The 13289-nt window shown below is 58.4% G+C and overlaps 2 protein-coding genes across 2 annotated transcripts in view; both read left to right on the top strand.

The window, feature by feature from the left end:
* The first annotated feature begins 1087 nt into the window (after positions 1 to 1087).
* Positions 1088 to 2294, top strand: MUSTN1 (musculoskeletal, embryonic nuclear protein 1). Its single transcript, XM_060022680.1, has 3 exons — positions 1088 to 1225; positions 1625 to 1757; positions 1965 to 2294. The coding sequence occupies exons 1-3, from the start codon at positions 1217 to 1219 to the stop codon at positions 2069 to 2071; spliced, it is 249 nt and encodes an 82-aa protein (XP_059878663.1). The 5' UTR covers positions 1088 to 1216; the 3' UTR covers positions 2072 to 2294.
* Positions 2295 to 4659: 2365 nt separating this feature from the next.
* ITIH4 (inter-alpha-trypsin inhibitor heavy chain 4) overlaps positions 4660 to 13289 on the top strand; it is a 14210-nt gene continuing 5580 nt past the window's right edge. The window contains exons 1-12 of the mRNA XM_060023781.1: positions 4660 to 4793; positions 5989 to 6149; positions 8163 to 8267; positions 8369 to 8531; positions 8661 to 8771; positions 9268 to 9399; positions 10165 to 10281; positions 10553 to 10721; positions 10818 to 10943; positions 11129 to 11310; positions 11406 to 11591; positions 13142 to 13285. Coding sequence (XP_059879764.1) covers positions 4707 to 4793; positions 5989 to 6149; positions 8163 to 8267; positions 8369 to 8531; positions 8661 to 8771; positions 9268 to 9399; positions 10165 to 10281; positions 10553 to 10721; positions 10818 to 10943; positions 11129 to 11310; positions 11406 to 11591; positions 13142 to 13285 — 1683 coding nt within the window. The 5' untranslated portion in view covers positions 4660 to 4706. The remainder of the gene's footprint in view (positions 4794 to 5988; positions 6150 to 8162; positions 8268 to 8368; positions 8532 to 8660; positions 8772 to 9267; positions 9400 to 10164; positions 10282 to 10552; positions 10722 to 10817; positions 10944 to 11128; positions 11311 to 11405; positions 11592 to 13141; positions 13286 to 13289) is intronic.

The raw sequence follows: 13289 nt of genomic DNA, 5'->3' as shown, positions 1-13289 counted from the left end.
TATCGGGGTGGGTTGAGGTCTGACAGCAGCAGAGCGGTGTTCCAGACAGCCAGACATCAGTGCCTGGCTGGGTTTTGTCTGCCCGGAGCCTTCAAGGATAAAAATACTCTCCATCACAAACTGACAAGGAGCTTGGGCATGTCTCATCCAATGGGGCAGACCCTGACCTCTTACCCACATCCACTCCTACCCTCACCTCAGGCCTGGAGTCCTTCCCTGTGCCCCGGGGGTCTTCCCTTCAAGGATGGGGTGTTAGGAACTAGCAGAGGAGAGCTAAGTGACCTTCAGGGAGCCTGTGCCTCTGTCCATGCCTTGAGTGGGCTTCACTCTTGTCCACCCTCTCACAACCTAAGTGTCCTTGGGCCGGGTGCCCTTCGGTGACCTCGTCTCACTCAGAGGCTCTGTGCTGTTTCCTGCCTTCTGCTCACCGGTCCCCTTACCACAAAGCATGGTTTCCTCCCGGCCCTTCCTGGGTGTTTTGCTCCCTCCTTCATCCTGTTGCTAAACTTGCACTGGGAGCTGGACAGAGGGCAGGGGCGTCAGCAAAAATGCAGATGGAGCAGCTCCCAGGCTTCCCTTGGCAGCAGCTTCTGTACCTGTGAGCCAGGGGTAGCCCCCATGATCTGAGTCCACTGTGAGAGCCCAGCGAGCTGGGTGTGAGCACATGCTCCCCAGCGGCACATGCAGGAAGCCGTCCGCCCTGCTGCCATGTGGGTTTGGGAAGTCTCTTTCCTCTGGAATCCAGAGAAGGGGTAGGAGAGAGAGAAAAACAAGCTCAGAGCTGTCCACCCTGGCTCAGGGCCCTCTCTTTCCTCCGGGACACCCCCCACGCTGGGATGGACTATCGCAGATGGACAGCTCGGAGTGCCACACGCACGTTACAGGACCTACGTTCATAAACGCGAGTCTCTGCCAGGCCCAGCACCTCCCACCTGCCAGAGAGCAGCTGTCCTCAAGGGTACGGGGTCTCCCCAGCTGTCTGCTTTCACCAGGACTGCAGCCCCCCAGGCAGCAGTGCTCAGCGAGCCCCCATCATCTCCAAGAATAAACTCTGAAGCCAGCGGCTGTGTGGATCTGAATCATCAGGGAGCTGTCAGAGGAGGGGGAGTGACTTCCCGGGACAGGCAAGCCAACTATATAAGCCCCAGAGGGCTGGGCGCCGCTCAGATCTCTTTCACAGCCACTGCCTTCCAGGGAGCAGTTCCCCATACCCACCATGTCCCAGGTAGGAGGGCCCAGCACAGGCCCTGCTCGTGCCAGGGGGTGGGGGTGGAGGGTGGACGCTGTCGTCTTTAGCAGCTGTGTCTTGAGCTGAGCTCTGGGCATAAACATAGGAGGCTCTGCCTCCCCTGGAAGACCGGGGCTCAGGGAAGACAGGCACACAGATGGTATGAGGCTACAACAGCCATAGCCCCAGAGCTCCCAGTTTGTGGCAAGAGGGCAGAGACTCGGGGTATGGGGCTGTGAAGTATAGTCGGAAAGGCTTCCTGGAAGAGGAGTGAGGCCTTGAATTGGCTTGAGTTAAGTGAGCAGGTAAGAGGGGTCTCGGCCAAGGCACAGTGCTGGGAAAGGGCTCTCAGCCTCGAGGCCTCGGGTCGTAAGATGAGGCTCTGGGCTCTCCAAGGCTGACACTCAGGAAGCCCCCATCAAGAAGAAGCGCCCCCCTGTGAAGGAGGAGGACCTGAAGGGGGCCCGAGGGAAGCTGACCAAGAACCAGGAGATCAAGTCCAAGACCTACCAGGTCATGCAGGAGTGTGGTGAGTGTTCTTGGGACAATGGGCTCCAAGGGCGCAGATGTGTGTCAATAGGAGGGAGGATGGGGTTGGGAGGGAGGTCCCATGAGTCCTTTTTCTAAGAGTTCAGAGCTTGTGAGCTCAGCAGGGTGCTCCCCACAAAAGGGGCCTTTCCTCCCTAGGAAGTCAGGCCGTGCCCCTGACTACACCTCCTCCCCATCCTCCCCACAGAGCAAGCTGGTTCTGCCGCCCCATCGGTGTTCAGCCTCGCCCGGACTGGCACCGAGACTGTTTTTGAGAAGCCCAAAGCCGGACCCGCCAAGAGTGTCTTTGGCTGAGAAGTGCGCACCACGCCCCTCACCGTCAGCAACACCTAGACACAGGAGCCTTTCCCAAGAACTCTTTTTTTATGCCAGAGCATAGCTTCTCACCCGCGGCCTCTGGGATTGGCACCCTCCCCAACAGCCCCGGCACCTGAGCCCAGGGACTCTGTACCAGCACCTGGGCAACACCAATAAAGAGGATGCCCAAGTGGCCCCAGCATTTGGAGGGTGTTGGTTGGTCACTGGCCATGGCCACTAAATGCAGGGGAGGGGTGGGCAACGTAGGTGTGGGGCATGTTCTGTACGCTTCTCAGCTTTGGGGATGGCCCCAGAGGATAATGCAGGTGCCATTATGGCCACTGCCACGTACTAGAAAGAACCTTGGGTGTGGAGACCTGGAGCTGATCTGTGTGACTTCAGACTGTCTCTCCTCCTTTTCTGAGACTGTTTCCCCTTGTATGAGGCAAGGGAGCCTATTGCGCAAAACAGGCCATAGTCACACTGCTCAGAGTGAAGCAGGTGGGGGCCTGGGGCTCACCCTTCCCTTGGTTTTCACAGAAGCCATCGAGATGCCTCCAAGGACCCCAAGGCTCTGAGGGACTCAGGATCCTCAAAGCGCCCCCCCCCGCCGCCCCGCCTTGTTCATATTGCCTCCCTGCCAGCTCGCATCCCCTCAAAGACAAAGCCAGGTGGAGGCTCCTCTCTGGCCAGTGGCAGTCTGCTTCCTGAGCTACTGTCCCCTCTCCCAAACAGGGTAAGCCTCCCCCTTGCCACTCCCACAGCTCTGCCTGAGGCATGGAGCACCAGGTTCTCAGCTCATGTGCGATTCTTCCCGCTTCAGGCCTCAGTGTCTCTGTGCGCATGGACCTGTCAGACTCAGGGGACTGCAGAGGCCTGTCCAGCTGTGACAGCAAGACCACAGGCAGTCCGGAGATGGACTGGCAGGGTCTGGGCTTACAGTGCCTGGCTCGGGGCCAGTGCCTACAGGGAAGTCCCGCCTGTCCCCTGGGCAGGTGGAGCGGGCTGCACAGAGCCTTTCCCACATTCCTGGCCAGCCCGGCCTCCTTATATAGCTGTTTCCAGGCTGGGTCCATGCTCTGTGCCCCAAGGGAGCAGACCTTCTGTGGCGACCAGGCCTGGGCCTGCTCGCTGGGTTCCTGGGGAGGCTCTTTCCCCGGATTGCTGAACGGGTATGTCTTCCCGAGTAATCCCAATCACATCCATAGTCAAAGGGAGAGCTGTATAGATGCGCCCAGAGGTGAGGCTTCTGGCTAAGTCATGCTAAGGAAGGGGAATATTGTAGCCACAGACCCAGCTTCCTTCCCTTGGGGCAGATGCTACTGGCGTTGACCGAGGCAGGGCTAATGGAGGAGCCCCCTTCCCGGCCCTTGCAAGCCTGTCACTGCCCCAGGGTCCCAAGTAGGCCCTGAAGATGGTACCCTTCCCCAGTTCCCACCCCTGGGATAGTGTCACTGAGTCCTCCTTCCCCGACCAAGGATCTGGCACCTGGCCACTTTCCTGAAGCCTCTTTATCCCATCTGTGGCCCCAGACTCAGGAGCCAAGCTTTCCCAGAGCCACAGGGACATAAGCACCAGCTGCATCCAGATCCCCTAGTATTTATTCGCTTTATTGCTACTTGTTATGAAAGCAGTCTTTCAACTTTATCAAAGGAAAATCGAAAAAACATCATCTGTAATCCTACCCCAGGCCCTCCAGCCACCTCCTGTGGTCTGAGCCCACGACACCGGCACTGCCTTGGCGTGCTGACAGATCGGCGTTCTGCCGTTTCTCACTCCAGGCGTGACTCACGGGCTCCCTTGACACGGCTGACCTCCGTGTGGGCCACCTGAACATCGTCCCCCTCAGGAGCTCTGTGCTCTCTCTGTTCCATGCTTCCCTCAGGAGGTTCCCCAGAGCGGGACTTCTGGGCCACCACGTGTGGGCGTCTTTATGGCCCTCGGTTTGTATTGCCAAGTGCAGATCTTGTTTCAGAGGCCTTGCTGGAGTTGCACCAAGAGTCCTGGCTAGACTAATGGGGCCCAAACAGCATCCTGAGGCCCCAGCAGAGAGAAGGGGGGCTCCTTGACCTAGCCTCTCTCATCCCAGAAATAAGGTGTATCCATCCTGCCTTGGCCCCAGCAGATCTTGCCCCACTCAGGCACCCCAAGGGCTGCTTGGTGCATTTGGGGTCCCACTGCCCAGTCACACTGACCTGACTTCCAGGCCCCTGCCTCCTGCAAACCACCCTCTGGCCCTCCTCTTTCCAACCACGCCTGTGCTTCTCCCAGGCTGGGCTTATGGAGAGCAGGCCAGTTCACTGCTCTGTCCTCCAGTCCTAGGGAGCCTGTCGGCGAGATGAGCCGTGCAAGGGGTGGTGGTGGTTTGGTCGGATTCTGGACCATTCAGAAGGGGCGCCAGCACCTAACTCCCACCTGAGCCTGCTCCTGCTCAGTACACGTTCCCATCCCCAGCCAAGGTCCACAGGACATTCGCAGTTTGCCTGCTTATCTGAGGCCACTGCAGTGTTTGGCTTGCAGATCCCAATTTCCCAGAACCTGCCCCCACAGGGGCGGGGCAGCGAGCAAGTTACAAATTCATTCCGCTCTTCCTCTCAAGTTCAGAAGCAGCCTGCCAGGCACCAGAGCCAAAATGAAGACCCCAGCCCCTGGCCGCGCCTGCGGCGTCGTGCTGGTCCTGCTCTCGCTGGCCACCCTCCAGACCCTCAGGGCCCAAAAGGTAGCGGGTGTCCACGGGTTCCTGTGTGTGTGCACCTGAGCGTGAGTGGGACAAGTGGGTGAAGGGGAGGAGAGCCTCGGTGTGTGCAAGTGAGCACGGGTCAGTGTGTGTGCAGAGAAGTCGTGCTGCCCATCCACCAGGCACCACCCTGAGGGCTCTATGGAGAGTCCCCCATTTACAAGAAGGGGTGATCCCGGTATCCCCAGTTCACGGGGAGGAAGTGCAGCCTAACAAGTTGCCCTGGAGGGCGGCAGTGGGTGGGGCGGGTAAGAATGGGCCTCAGGAGCCCAGCTCACGCCTCCTGGCTGCGTGACCTCTCGGAAGTCATGGATGCTTTCCGTGTCTCTTTTTCCTCATCTGTAAAAGAAGGTAATAATAGAACTATTTAGAAGTTTGTGGTGAAGAGGAAACCTGTAGTGTTGTAAAATGCTGAGTACAGTGTCTGGCATGGAGCAGACACTCACGTGTAGACAAGCCACACGGCCCGCCGCGCACCTCTGTGCTAAGCACACGTGCGCCACATGGCAGGCGGGCGAGAGGTGTGTAGGCTCTGCCTGTTTGCACATGCCCTTCCTTGGAGACCACAGACCTCGAGCGAAACACATGCCTGGGGGGGTGCCCTGTGGACAGGGCAACAGGAGAGGCCCAATGCTGCAGGGAAAAGGGGGCAAAGCAGAAGATGCCCAGCCTCAGAGATGGACCCTCCAGTTCTCCCAGCTCCTGCAGGCCCCTGGGGGGAGGCTGGCAGGGGCTGTTTTCTCCAGTCACAGGACTTGCTCACTGCCCTTTCACTGGGCAGAGCTAAGATGGCATGGAAGCTTCCTGACCTAACAGGACCCTCTGCCACTCACCTCTGCCCCAAGGATAAGTAAGTTCCTCCCAGACACAGTGGGGCTCAGGCTCCACCCCCCCCACCCCTTGCCTGCTTGTTCTCCGAGGGGCACTGTGGCCCCCACTGAACAAGACAGACTGATCCCTGCCCCGTGGCACTGTAGGATGGGGAATGAAGCACACAGCTGCCTCTGATCTGAGATGAAAGTTCACAAATGAAATGCTTCATGGAATTTTGCCTGAGGCTTGATCAGTGTCTCGCTTGGGGTTGGGGGCCAGGGCTTGGTCTGGGACCAAGGTCAAGGCCCACTCTTGAAGAACACTGAACAGTCCTACCCTTTCCTTTCCTCCTCCACTGGTCCAGAATGACATCGACATCTACAGCCTCACTGTAGACTCCAGGGTCTCATCCCGATTTGCCCACACAGTCGTCACCAGCCGGGTGGTCAACAAGGCCAGTACTTTGCAGGAGGTCACCTTCCAGATGGAGCTGCCCAAGAAAGCCTTTATCACCAACTTCTCCATGTAGGTGCCTCCTGCTCTCCTCCTCATCCCCCCTCCCCAATCCAGCACTGTGACGCCATGGTCCCTGTGCCAGATCAGGAAGAGAGGGCATCTTCCTGATGTGAGATGTGCCAGGATATATGCCTGAGGTGTGTGTGCTCCACCTGCAGGCAATACAGGGAGCAGAGGCTTTAGCCAGGAACTTCATTCATTCTCAGAGACGTTTCCCTCCCTCCGTCCCTCCCTCCCTCTCTCCTTCCCTCCCTGTATCCCTTCCTCCCTCCCTTCCTCCACCCATCCTGCTGTGCCTTCATCCCTCCCTCCGTTGGTCCCTCCCACCATCCATCTCTCCATCTGTTCATCCATTTTCCCTGAGTGCTGCCCAGGTGGCACATGGAGGACCACGGTATCTTTGTGTCTTTGCCTTTGAGAAGTACAGACTTAGGGCATCCTGAGGCCAAGCCCAGGCAGAAGGGAGTCACCAAAAGGCAGATTCCAGCTCAGAATACAGAAAACTTCCTAACCCCTGGGCTGCCCCACAATGAAGCAGTGCCTCAAGGAGGGGGACCACCTCCTTGTCACAGAAGTTCTAAGCCAGGCTCATCCCCCCACACCTCCAACTGGGATACTGCAGAGGGTGGTTCTGCTCTGGGTCAGAAGCTGCATTGGGAGGCCCCTGGGGTTTCTGTGGACTCTGTAAGCAGGTGATGATCCTTACGTTGTCTCTACTGTCCTCCCCCACCCTTCCCGACCGGGTTTTGCAATGTTTACTAAATGCAAGAGAACTGTCTGTCCCTGGCCCCGCAGGAGAGGCAGTGATTGAGGACAGGCCAGAGAGAGGCTGATCCCAGAAACTCAGGGAGGGCGATGGGTGAGGCAGAGAGCGAGCATCTCAGGTGCAGTCCCCAGTGCACCCTGGGACCCCTGAAAACCTGCAGTGGGGGTCTGGTCCCTATGGTTGGCTCCTCATCTCTCTGCCCGCACCCCCTCCAGCAGCCCTTGATTTCCTCACCCTGGAGCCAGGCCTGTGCTGCCCAACTTCACAGGCTGCACCCCGCCCCCCATGTGGGTGCCACGGCCGGCAAGTTACGAGGTTTCAGGCCCATCGCATCTTCTGAGGGCCCTGGACTTGCACCCCTCTCTGGGCCCAGCTCTTGTTGCTGCATGAGATAGGGAAGCAGGGGGCAGGGTGCCCTGCTCTGGGATCCCAAATTGGGCATCTGGGAGGAGAAGCCCTGCAGCCCAGCAGCAGCCCAATCCCTAGCCCAGAGTTAAATTTGACCAGGGAGGTCAGGAGGGTGTGGAGGAAGGACACTTGGTCCTGAGGTCCTGGCTGCCCCCCCTCCCCCCCTGTACACTCTCACCCTCTCACACCACCCCCAGACAGAGCAGGCTTATGTTTGCCTGCCAGTTCACTCTCGGTCCCCAGAAACAGCCACTAGGATTGTCTGCAGGCCCCAAGGAGCCCTGTCCACCAGTTGTCCAAAACTTCCTTCCCCAGAGGCCAGCCTCTCTGCAGAGTGGCCTGTCCAGTGTTGGAAGAGGGGGCAGCCATGGGGGAGAGGGGTCAGAGCCTTCAGTCCTGTGTCTCCACTGGCCTGGGAGCCGGCATCTCCCTCCTGCTGAGTCTGCCCCACGGGGCTGAGTGAACTGTGGCTCAGAGATCTCGCTGGTGGCTGACCAGTTCCTCTGAGAACAGTCTGTGGGATGGAAGGGGCAACTGGGACGTGGAGCCCAACAGGAAGGGAGAAGAGAGGCCGGGACCTGCCTCCCCTGCAGCCTTCATCCCAGTTGTTTAGTAAAAGGCATGTTTGCCGACACAGTGCACGTCTCAGGGTAGATGGAGGCCTGCAGAGCCCCCATTGACACCGGGCCCCGCACAGAGTCGTGTCCACAGTAGGTGCATAATAAACGGGTGGGCTCAGGTAAAGATGGGAGTCAGTCTGTCAAGAGGCATGTGAAGTCCCGGAGGAGGCAGGATTGCAGGGAGCCTCCCCCACCGGGCTCTCAACAACTCCCTCCCTCCTGCCCCAGGATCATTGATGGTGTGACCTACCCCGGTAACATCAAGGAGAAGGCTGCAGCCCAGGAGCAGTACAGCGCGGCCGTGGAGAGGGGAGAGAGCGCCGGCCTCGTCAAGTGAGCCCGACGGGGTGGGGAGGACCCTGTGGGGGTGGGGGCTGCCACTGCCTTCAGCCACCCCTGGTCTGAGGGGCAGACCTGATGCCCTCTTCCCCCAGGGCCACTGGGAGAAAGACAGAGCAGTTCCAGGTGTCAGTCAGTGTGGCGCCCGCTGCCAAGATCACCTTCAAGCTGGTGTATGAGGAGCTCCTGGTGCGGCATCTGGGAGCGTACGAGCTGCTGCTGAAAGTCCAGCCCCAGCAGCTGGTCAAGCACCTGCAGGTACCTGGTGCCGCCTCCTCTTAGAAGCCCTCCTCACTCTCCTGAGGGCGGCCCCTGCTTCCCCTTCTGCCTCCTATGGAGGCCAGCCCTGTCCCCCAGCAGACCCAGTAACCCACTTCTTGCCTCTAGATGGACATTTACATCTTTGAGCCTCAGGGCATCAGCTTTCTGGAGACAGAGAGCACCTTCATGACCAATGAACTGGCAGAGGCCCTCACCACCACACAGAACAAGACCAAGGTGGGCCTGCTATGGTCTGCGGGTGAGAGTTCCCAGGGGCCTGTCTTCAGGCTGGCTCTATGGGCCTGGGTTTCCAGAGAGTGGGACCATTGGGCAGAATCTCTGCGCTAAAGGGACGTGTGAGGTTCCTGTGTCCATGCTGTCATTTGGCAGATGGAGAGGGCAAGACCTAGGGAAGGATGGTGGGTGCTGGTTTGAACCCTGAAATCGGGAGAGACGACTGATGTCAGGGTCCCAGGACCAGGTAGGGAGGAGGAGCTGACTGGACGCACACATCCTGAGCCCAGCCTCTGCTTGCACAGATCTAGGAGCAGGGGATTCACTTGTACCCACTCCCCTACATGGAGGCAGTCTATCTGATAGCTCAGCTGGAGAGAAAGTTCTCTGGAATTTGACCCAAGGCTGCCTCCTGGAATTCTCTCTTCAGGTGGGGGTGAGGGGTGTTGTTGACATGGCCTTGCTGCTCCTCCCAACTTCAGCCTGGTCATTTTTCCAGGCTCATGTCCGATTCAGGCCGACGCTGTCCCAGCAGCAAAAGTCTCCAGAGCAGCAGCAGGACACAGTCCTGGATGGCAACTTCATCGTCCGCTATGATGTGGACCGGACTGTCTCCGGGGGTTCCATTCAGGTGTGTGGGCTTCAGAGAAGAGCTGAGCCACCAAAAAGTCCATCTACCCTCAAGGACCTGAGCCTGGGGGTTCTAAAAGAACAGACAAAATAACCACCCCTAGTTACCAGTGTGCACCAGGGGCAGCACAGACGGCAAACAGGCAGTTTAGTTGTGTTGTCCCTGAAACAGTTCTCTTTTGGAGGGAAGAAAGTTTGTCTCTGATGAAGAACTGCCCTGCAGGGTTTCCCTTGTAGCCTTGGCTGCCAGGAGACTCACAGTTCACGTTTATGTTCAATTACAGTACCTTCTTTCACACAAGTTTCTGGCATCGTTGTGCTTCCCCTTTATTTTTGAACAAATCACTGTTTTCTCGCCCCTTTCCCAAACCACTGGGTCCAGGGGAGACCAACCCCTCGAGGATCCAGAAGAACATGCAGGAAGCCATAGATGGACCTTGTTTTTGGATTCTTCACTTTTTTGATGGATCTCAGGTTTATTATGTCTGAACCTTTTAGTATAAGCTGCCTCAGATACTAAAACAAGTAAGAGGTGAAGTAGGGGTAGAGTTCTGGTGGGCTATGCATGAGCAGGGAAGCCTGCAAGGGACGGGCTGGACTAAACCCTAAAGTATGGCAAGGATTTGGGGAGGTTAATGGTGGGACAGGGATGGAGGGGGATGGAATGAAGAGAGCAGAGGACCCCCAGGACTGGGGATGAGGAGGCTGGTTGGGGCAGGGCAGGGCTGCAGCTCTTACACCTGGGTGTGTCTCACTCTGGTCACAGATCGAGAATGGCTACTTTGTGCACTACTTTGCCCCTGAGCACCTGGCCACGATACCCAAGAACGTGATCTTCGTCATTGACAAGAGCGGCTCCATGAGCGGCAGGAAAATCCAGCAGGTGGGTCCCATGGGCCAGGCGGGGTCCTGAAAACTCACAGATGTCCCACACCCTCAGCTCTGGTCGAACAGGCAGACCTGCCCTCCTCCATCTTCCTAGGTGGGGGGCTCCCATGGATCGAGGTTGGTCAGAGTTTGGGGCAGGTCCTGCCGCTAGAGCATTCACCATGTCCTCACTGCAGATGTGAGCCTGGGGGTCCAGCCCAAGGGCACATGAGCCCCCAGGGAGGCCCCACTGAGACACCCACCTTGTGTCCCCTTCCCCTGACCAGACCCGGGAAGCCCTCATCAAGATCCTGGGTGACCTCGGTCCCCGTGACCAGTTCAACCTCATCAGCTTCAGTGAGGAAGCAACCCCGTGGAAGCCACAGCTAGTGGCAGCCTCGGCTGAGAACGTGAACGCGGCCAAGAGCTACGCCGCTGCCATCCAGGCCCGGGGAGGTGAGCGCCTCTGCAGCCTTGCACGCAACTTCCAGGGCACTGAGCCCAGCCTGGGGCACCCTGCTGGGAGCCACCCTAAGAGTGTGTGCCCCACAGGGACCAATATAAACGATGCGATACTGATGGCCGTGCAGCTGCTAGAGAGAGCCAACCGGGAGGAGCTGCTGCCCCCAGGAAGCGTCACCCTCATCATCCTCCTCACCGACGGCGACCCCACTGTGGGTGAGGCCCTGCCAGCAGCCCCAGGACGTGCTGCCCAGAGGGAGTAGCTGGGCTCTGGCCCGGCTTGCTGTGGGACCTGGGGCAGGGAGGGGGGATCTCTGAGGCCCCTCTGGCTCTGAGATTCCAGAAATATCTGTTGAGCAAATCACTGTTTTCTCACCCCTTTCCCAAACCACTGGGTCCAGGGGAAACCAACCCCTCAGAGATCCAGAAGAACGTTCAGGAAGCCATAGACGGCCAGCACAGCCTCTTCTGCCTGGGCTTCGGCTTCGACGTCAGCTACGCCTTCCTGGAGAAGCTGGCACTGGACAACGGTGGCCTGGCCCGGCGCATCTATGAGGACTCGGACTCCGCACTGCAGCTCCAGGTGCCCACGCGCCCCTGCTGGGCCACGTGAGCGAGGGATGGCACTGACAGGCGGGCAGACCCCAGCACGGCCCTCATGACACCCCCACCCTGCAGGACTTCTACCAAGAGGTGGCCAACCCACTGATGACATCGGTGGCCTTCGAGTACCCAAGCAACACCGTGGAGGCGGTCACACAGGACGCCTTCCGGCTGTTCTTCAAGGGCTCCGAGTTGGTGGTGGCCGGGAAGCTCCGGGACCAGAGCCCTGATGTGTTCTCAGCCAAAGTCAGGGGGCGGCTGGTAGGTATGGCCAGCCATCCTGGAGGGGAAGGGCCGCCGGGGCAGGCAGTCAGCGGCTGGGTTCAAACCCCAGCCCTGCCAGGCTCCAGCCGGTTGACCTTGAGCAAGTTGCAGAGTGCCCTCTGCCACTTGCGGATGACGCATCCCCACTGTGTTGGCTCCTGGTAGAGGTTCAGTGAGATGATGTGATTTTCTGAGAGCACCTGTGTGGGGCCGGCATGCGGCAGTCACTCCATGGTCAGTCAGTGCTGCTGCTGCTGTTCCCAAGGGCACCAGGTGCTTGGCATCCCCTCCTGTCCTCACACCAGCCCTCTGAGGTTACAGTCAGGCAGGGAGGGCTGCTCCCATTTCACAGGTGAGCAGCCTGACATCCAGGCAGAGCAGGCGGTTTGCCCTGGGCCCCACTGCAGCCAGGTCAAGAACCCAGCTCACCGTGTGGCGTCCTGTCCTCGCCCAGCCTTCCCTGCCTCTGTGCCATGGGAGGCCCTCTCATTCCACAAAGAGAAACACAGCACTTCTCTAGGCCCTGGGGATACTGCCCTCACGGGAGAGACAGCATGGGTAAATTGTCACACAAACAAGGAGCTACAGGCTGGATAAATTCGGGGATCAGGGAGGGCTTCCCAGAGGAGGCTCAGCTAAGACTGAGAGGTGAGTAGAGGGTGGCAGAGGCCAGATGGTGGAGGGACGGAGGAATGTTCCAGGCTTGCGTGGCAGGCAGGCAGCACGTGTGGGGAGAATAGCAGGTGGGCTAGGCAAGCGGGCATGGGGGGCCCAGGGCCTCGTCTCAGGAGAAGTAGCCAAGTGTCATGATGGGCAGGGCATGCCCTGTGGCCAGCCTGCCCGGCTTCACTTCCAGCTCTGCCATCTCCCAGAGGTGAGACCTGGGGCAAGGCACTTACGCTCCCTGTGCCTCAGTTTCCTGCTGTATACAAATGAAAGTAGGTCACCTCTCCCACACCTGGTAAAGCTGCAGTGGGGATTAAGGTCTCGCCTGGTATAAACACTCCATGTATGTTAGCTGCTGATATCCTAGAGGCCAGGGGTTCCCAAAGTGCAGAACCCAAGGTGACTTGGAGTAGTTTACAAACAAACATGTCTTTGTTTTAGTAGTTTAGTTATGCATTTATTTTAATGTGTTCTGAAAAATAACTCGAACCGCAGACCTAAGATTTCACAGGTATTACTGCTCAGGTCAAGACCAAGAGTGTTAGTCTACTTAAAGTTCATTGGAGAAAAACCATCAAACAAATAGCTGTATGTGTGGAGAAGGCAAAATTCATGCAGCTCCTGGTTCTGCGCCTGCTGTGTAGCACCTGGGATAGTTTGCTCCCTTTTATCTCCACCTCCTTGTCATCCTTGGAGGCTCTGTGGCTGAGCCCCTCACACCCCTAAACACACTCCCTACCCTCCACTCTACTCAAAGGAAATGTGGCCTTGCAGCCAACGCTGCCCCTGCCAGGTTTCTCGTGGCATTGCTGGGCAGCGCCAGGCCAGGTGCAGACGTCACACCCTGACTGCTCCTGCCCTGGCTGGGCCCCTCTTTCCAGCACATGGAGAACATCACCTTTGTAACGGAGTCCCGCGTGGCAGAGCAGGAGGAGGCGTTCTGGAGCCCCAGATACATCTTCCACAGCTTCATGGAGAGACTGTGGGCGTACCTGACCATCCGGCAACTGCTGGAGCAAACGTGGGTGG

Source organism: Delphinus delphis, chromosome 10 (assembly GCF_949987515.2).
Source record: "Delphinus delphis chromosome 10, mDelDel1.2, whole genome shotgun sequence".
Taxonomy (NCBI): Eukaryota; Metazoa; Chordata; class Mammalia; order Artiodactyla; family Delphinidae; genus Delphinus; species Delphinus delphis.
Note: the sequence above shows the minus strand (reverse complement) of the source record. Positions and strands in the feature narration are given on the sequence as shown.

Coding starts and splice junctions, on each gene's coding strand:
- MUSTN1 (XM_060022680.1), top strand. Junction 1,758..1,964: donor CCAGGTCATGCAGGAGTGTG/GTGAGTGTTCTT, acceptor TCCTCCCCACAG/AGCAAGCTGGTTCTGCCGCC.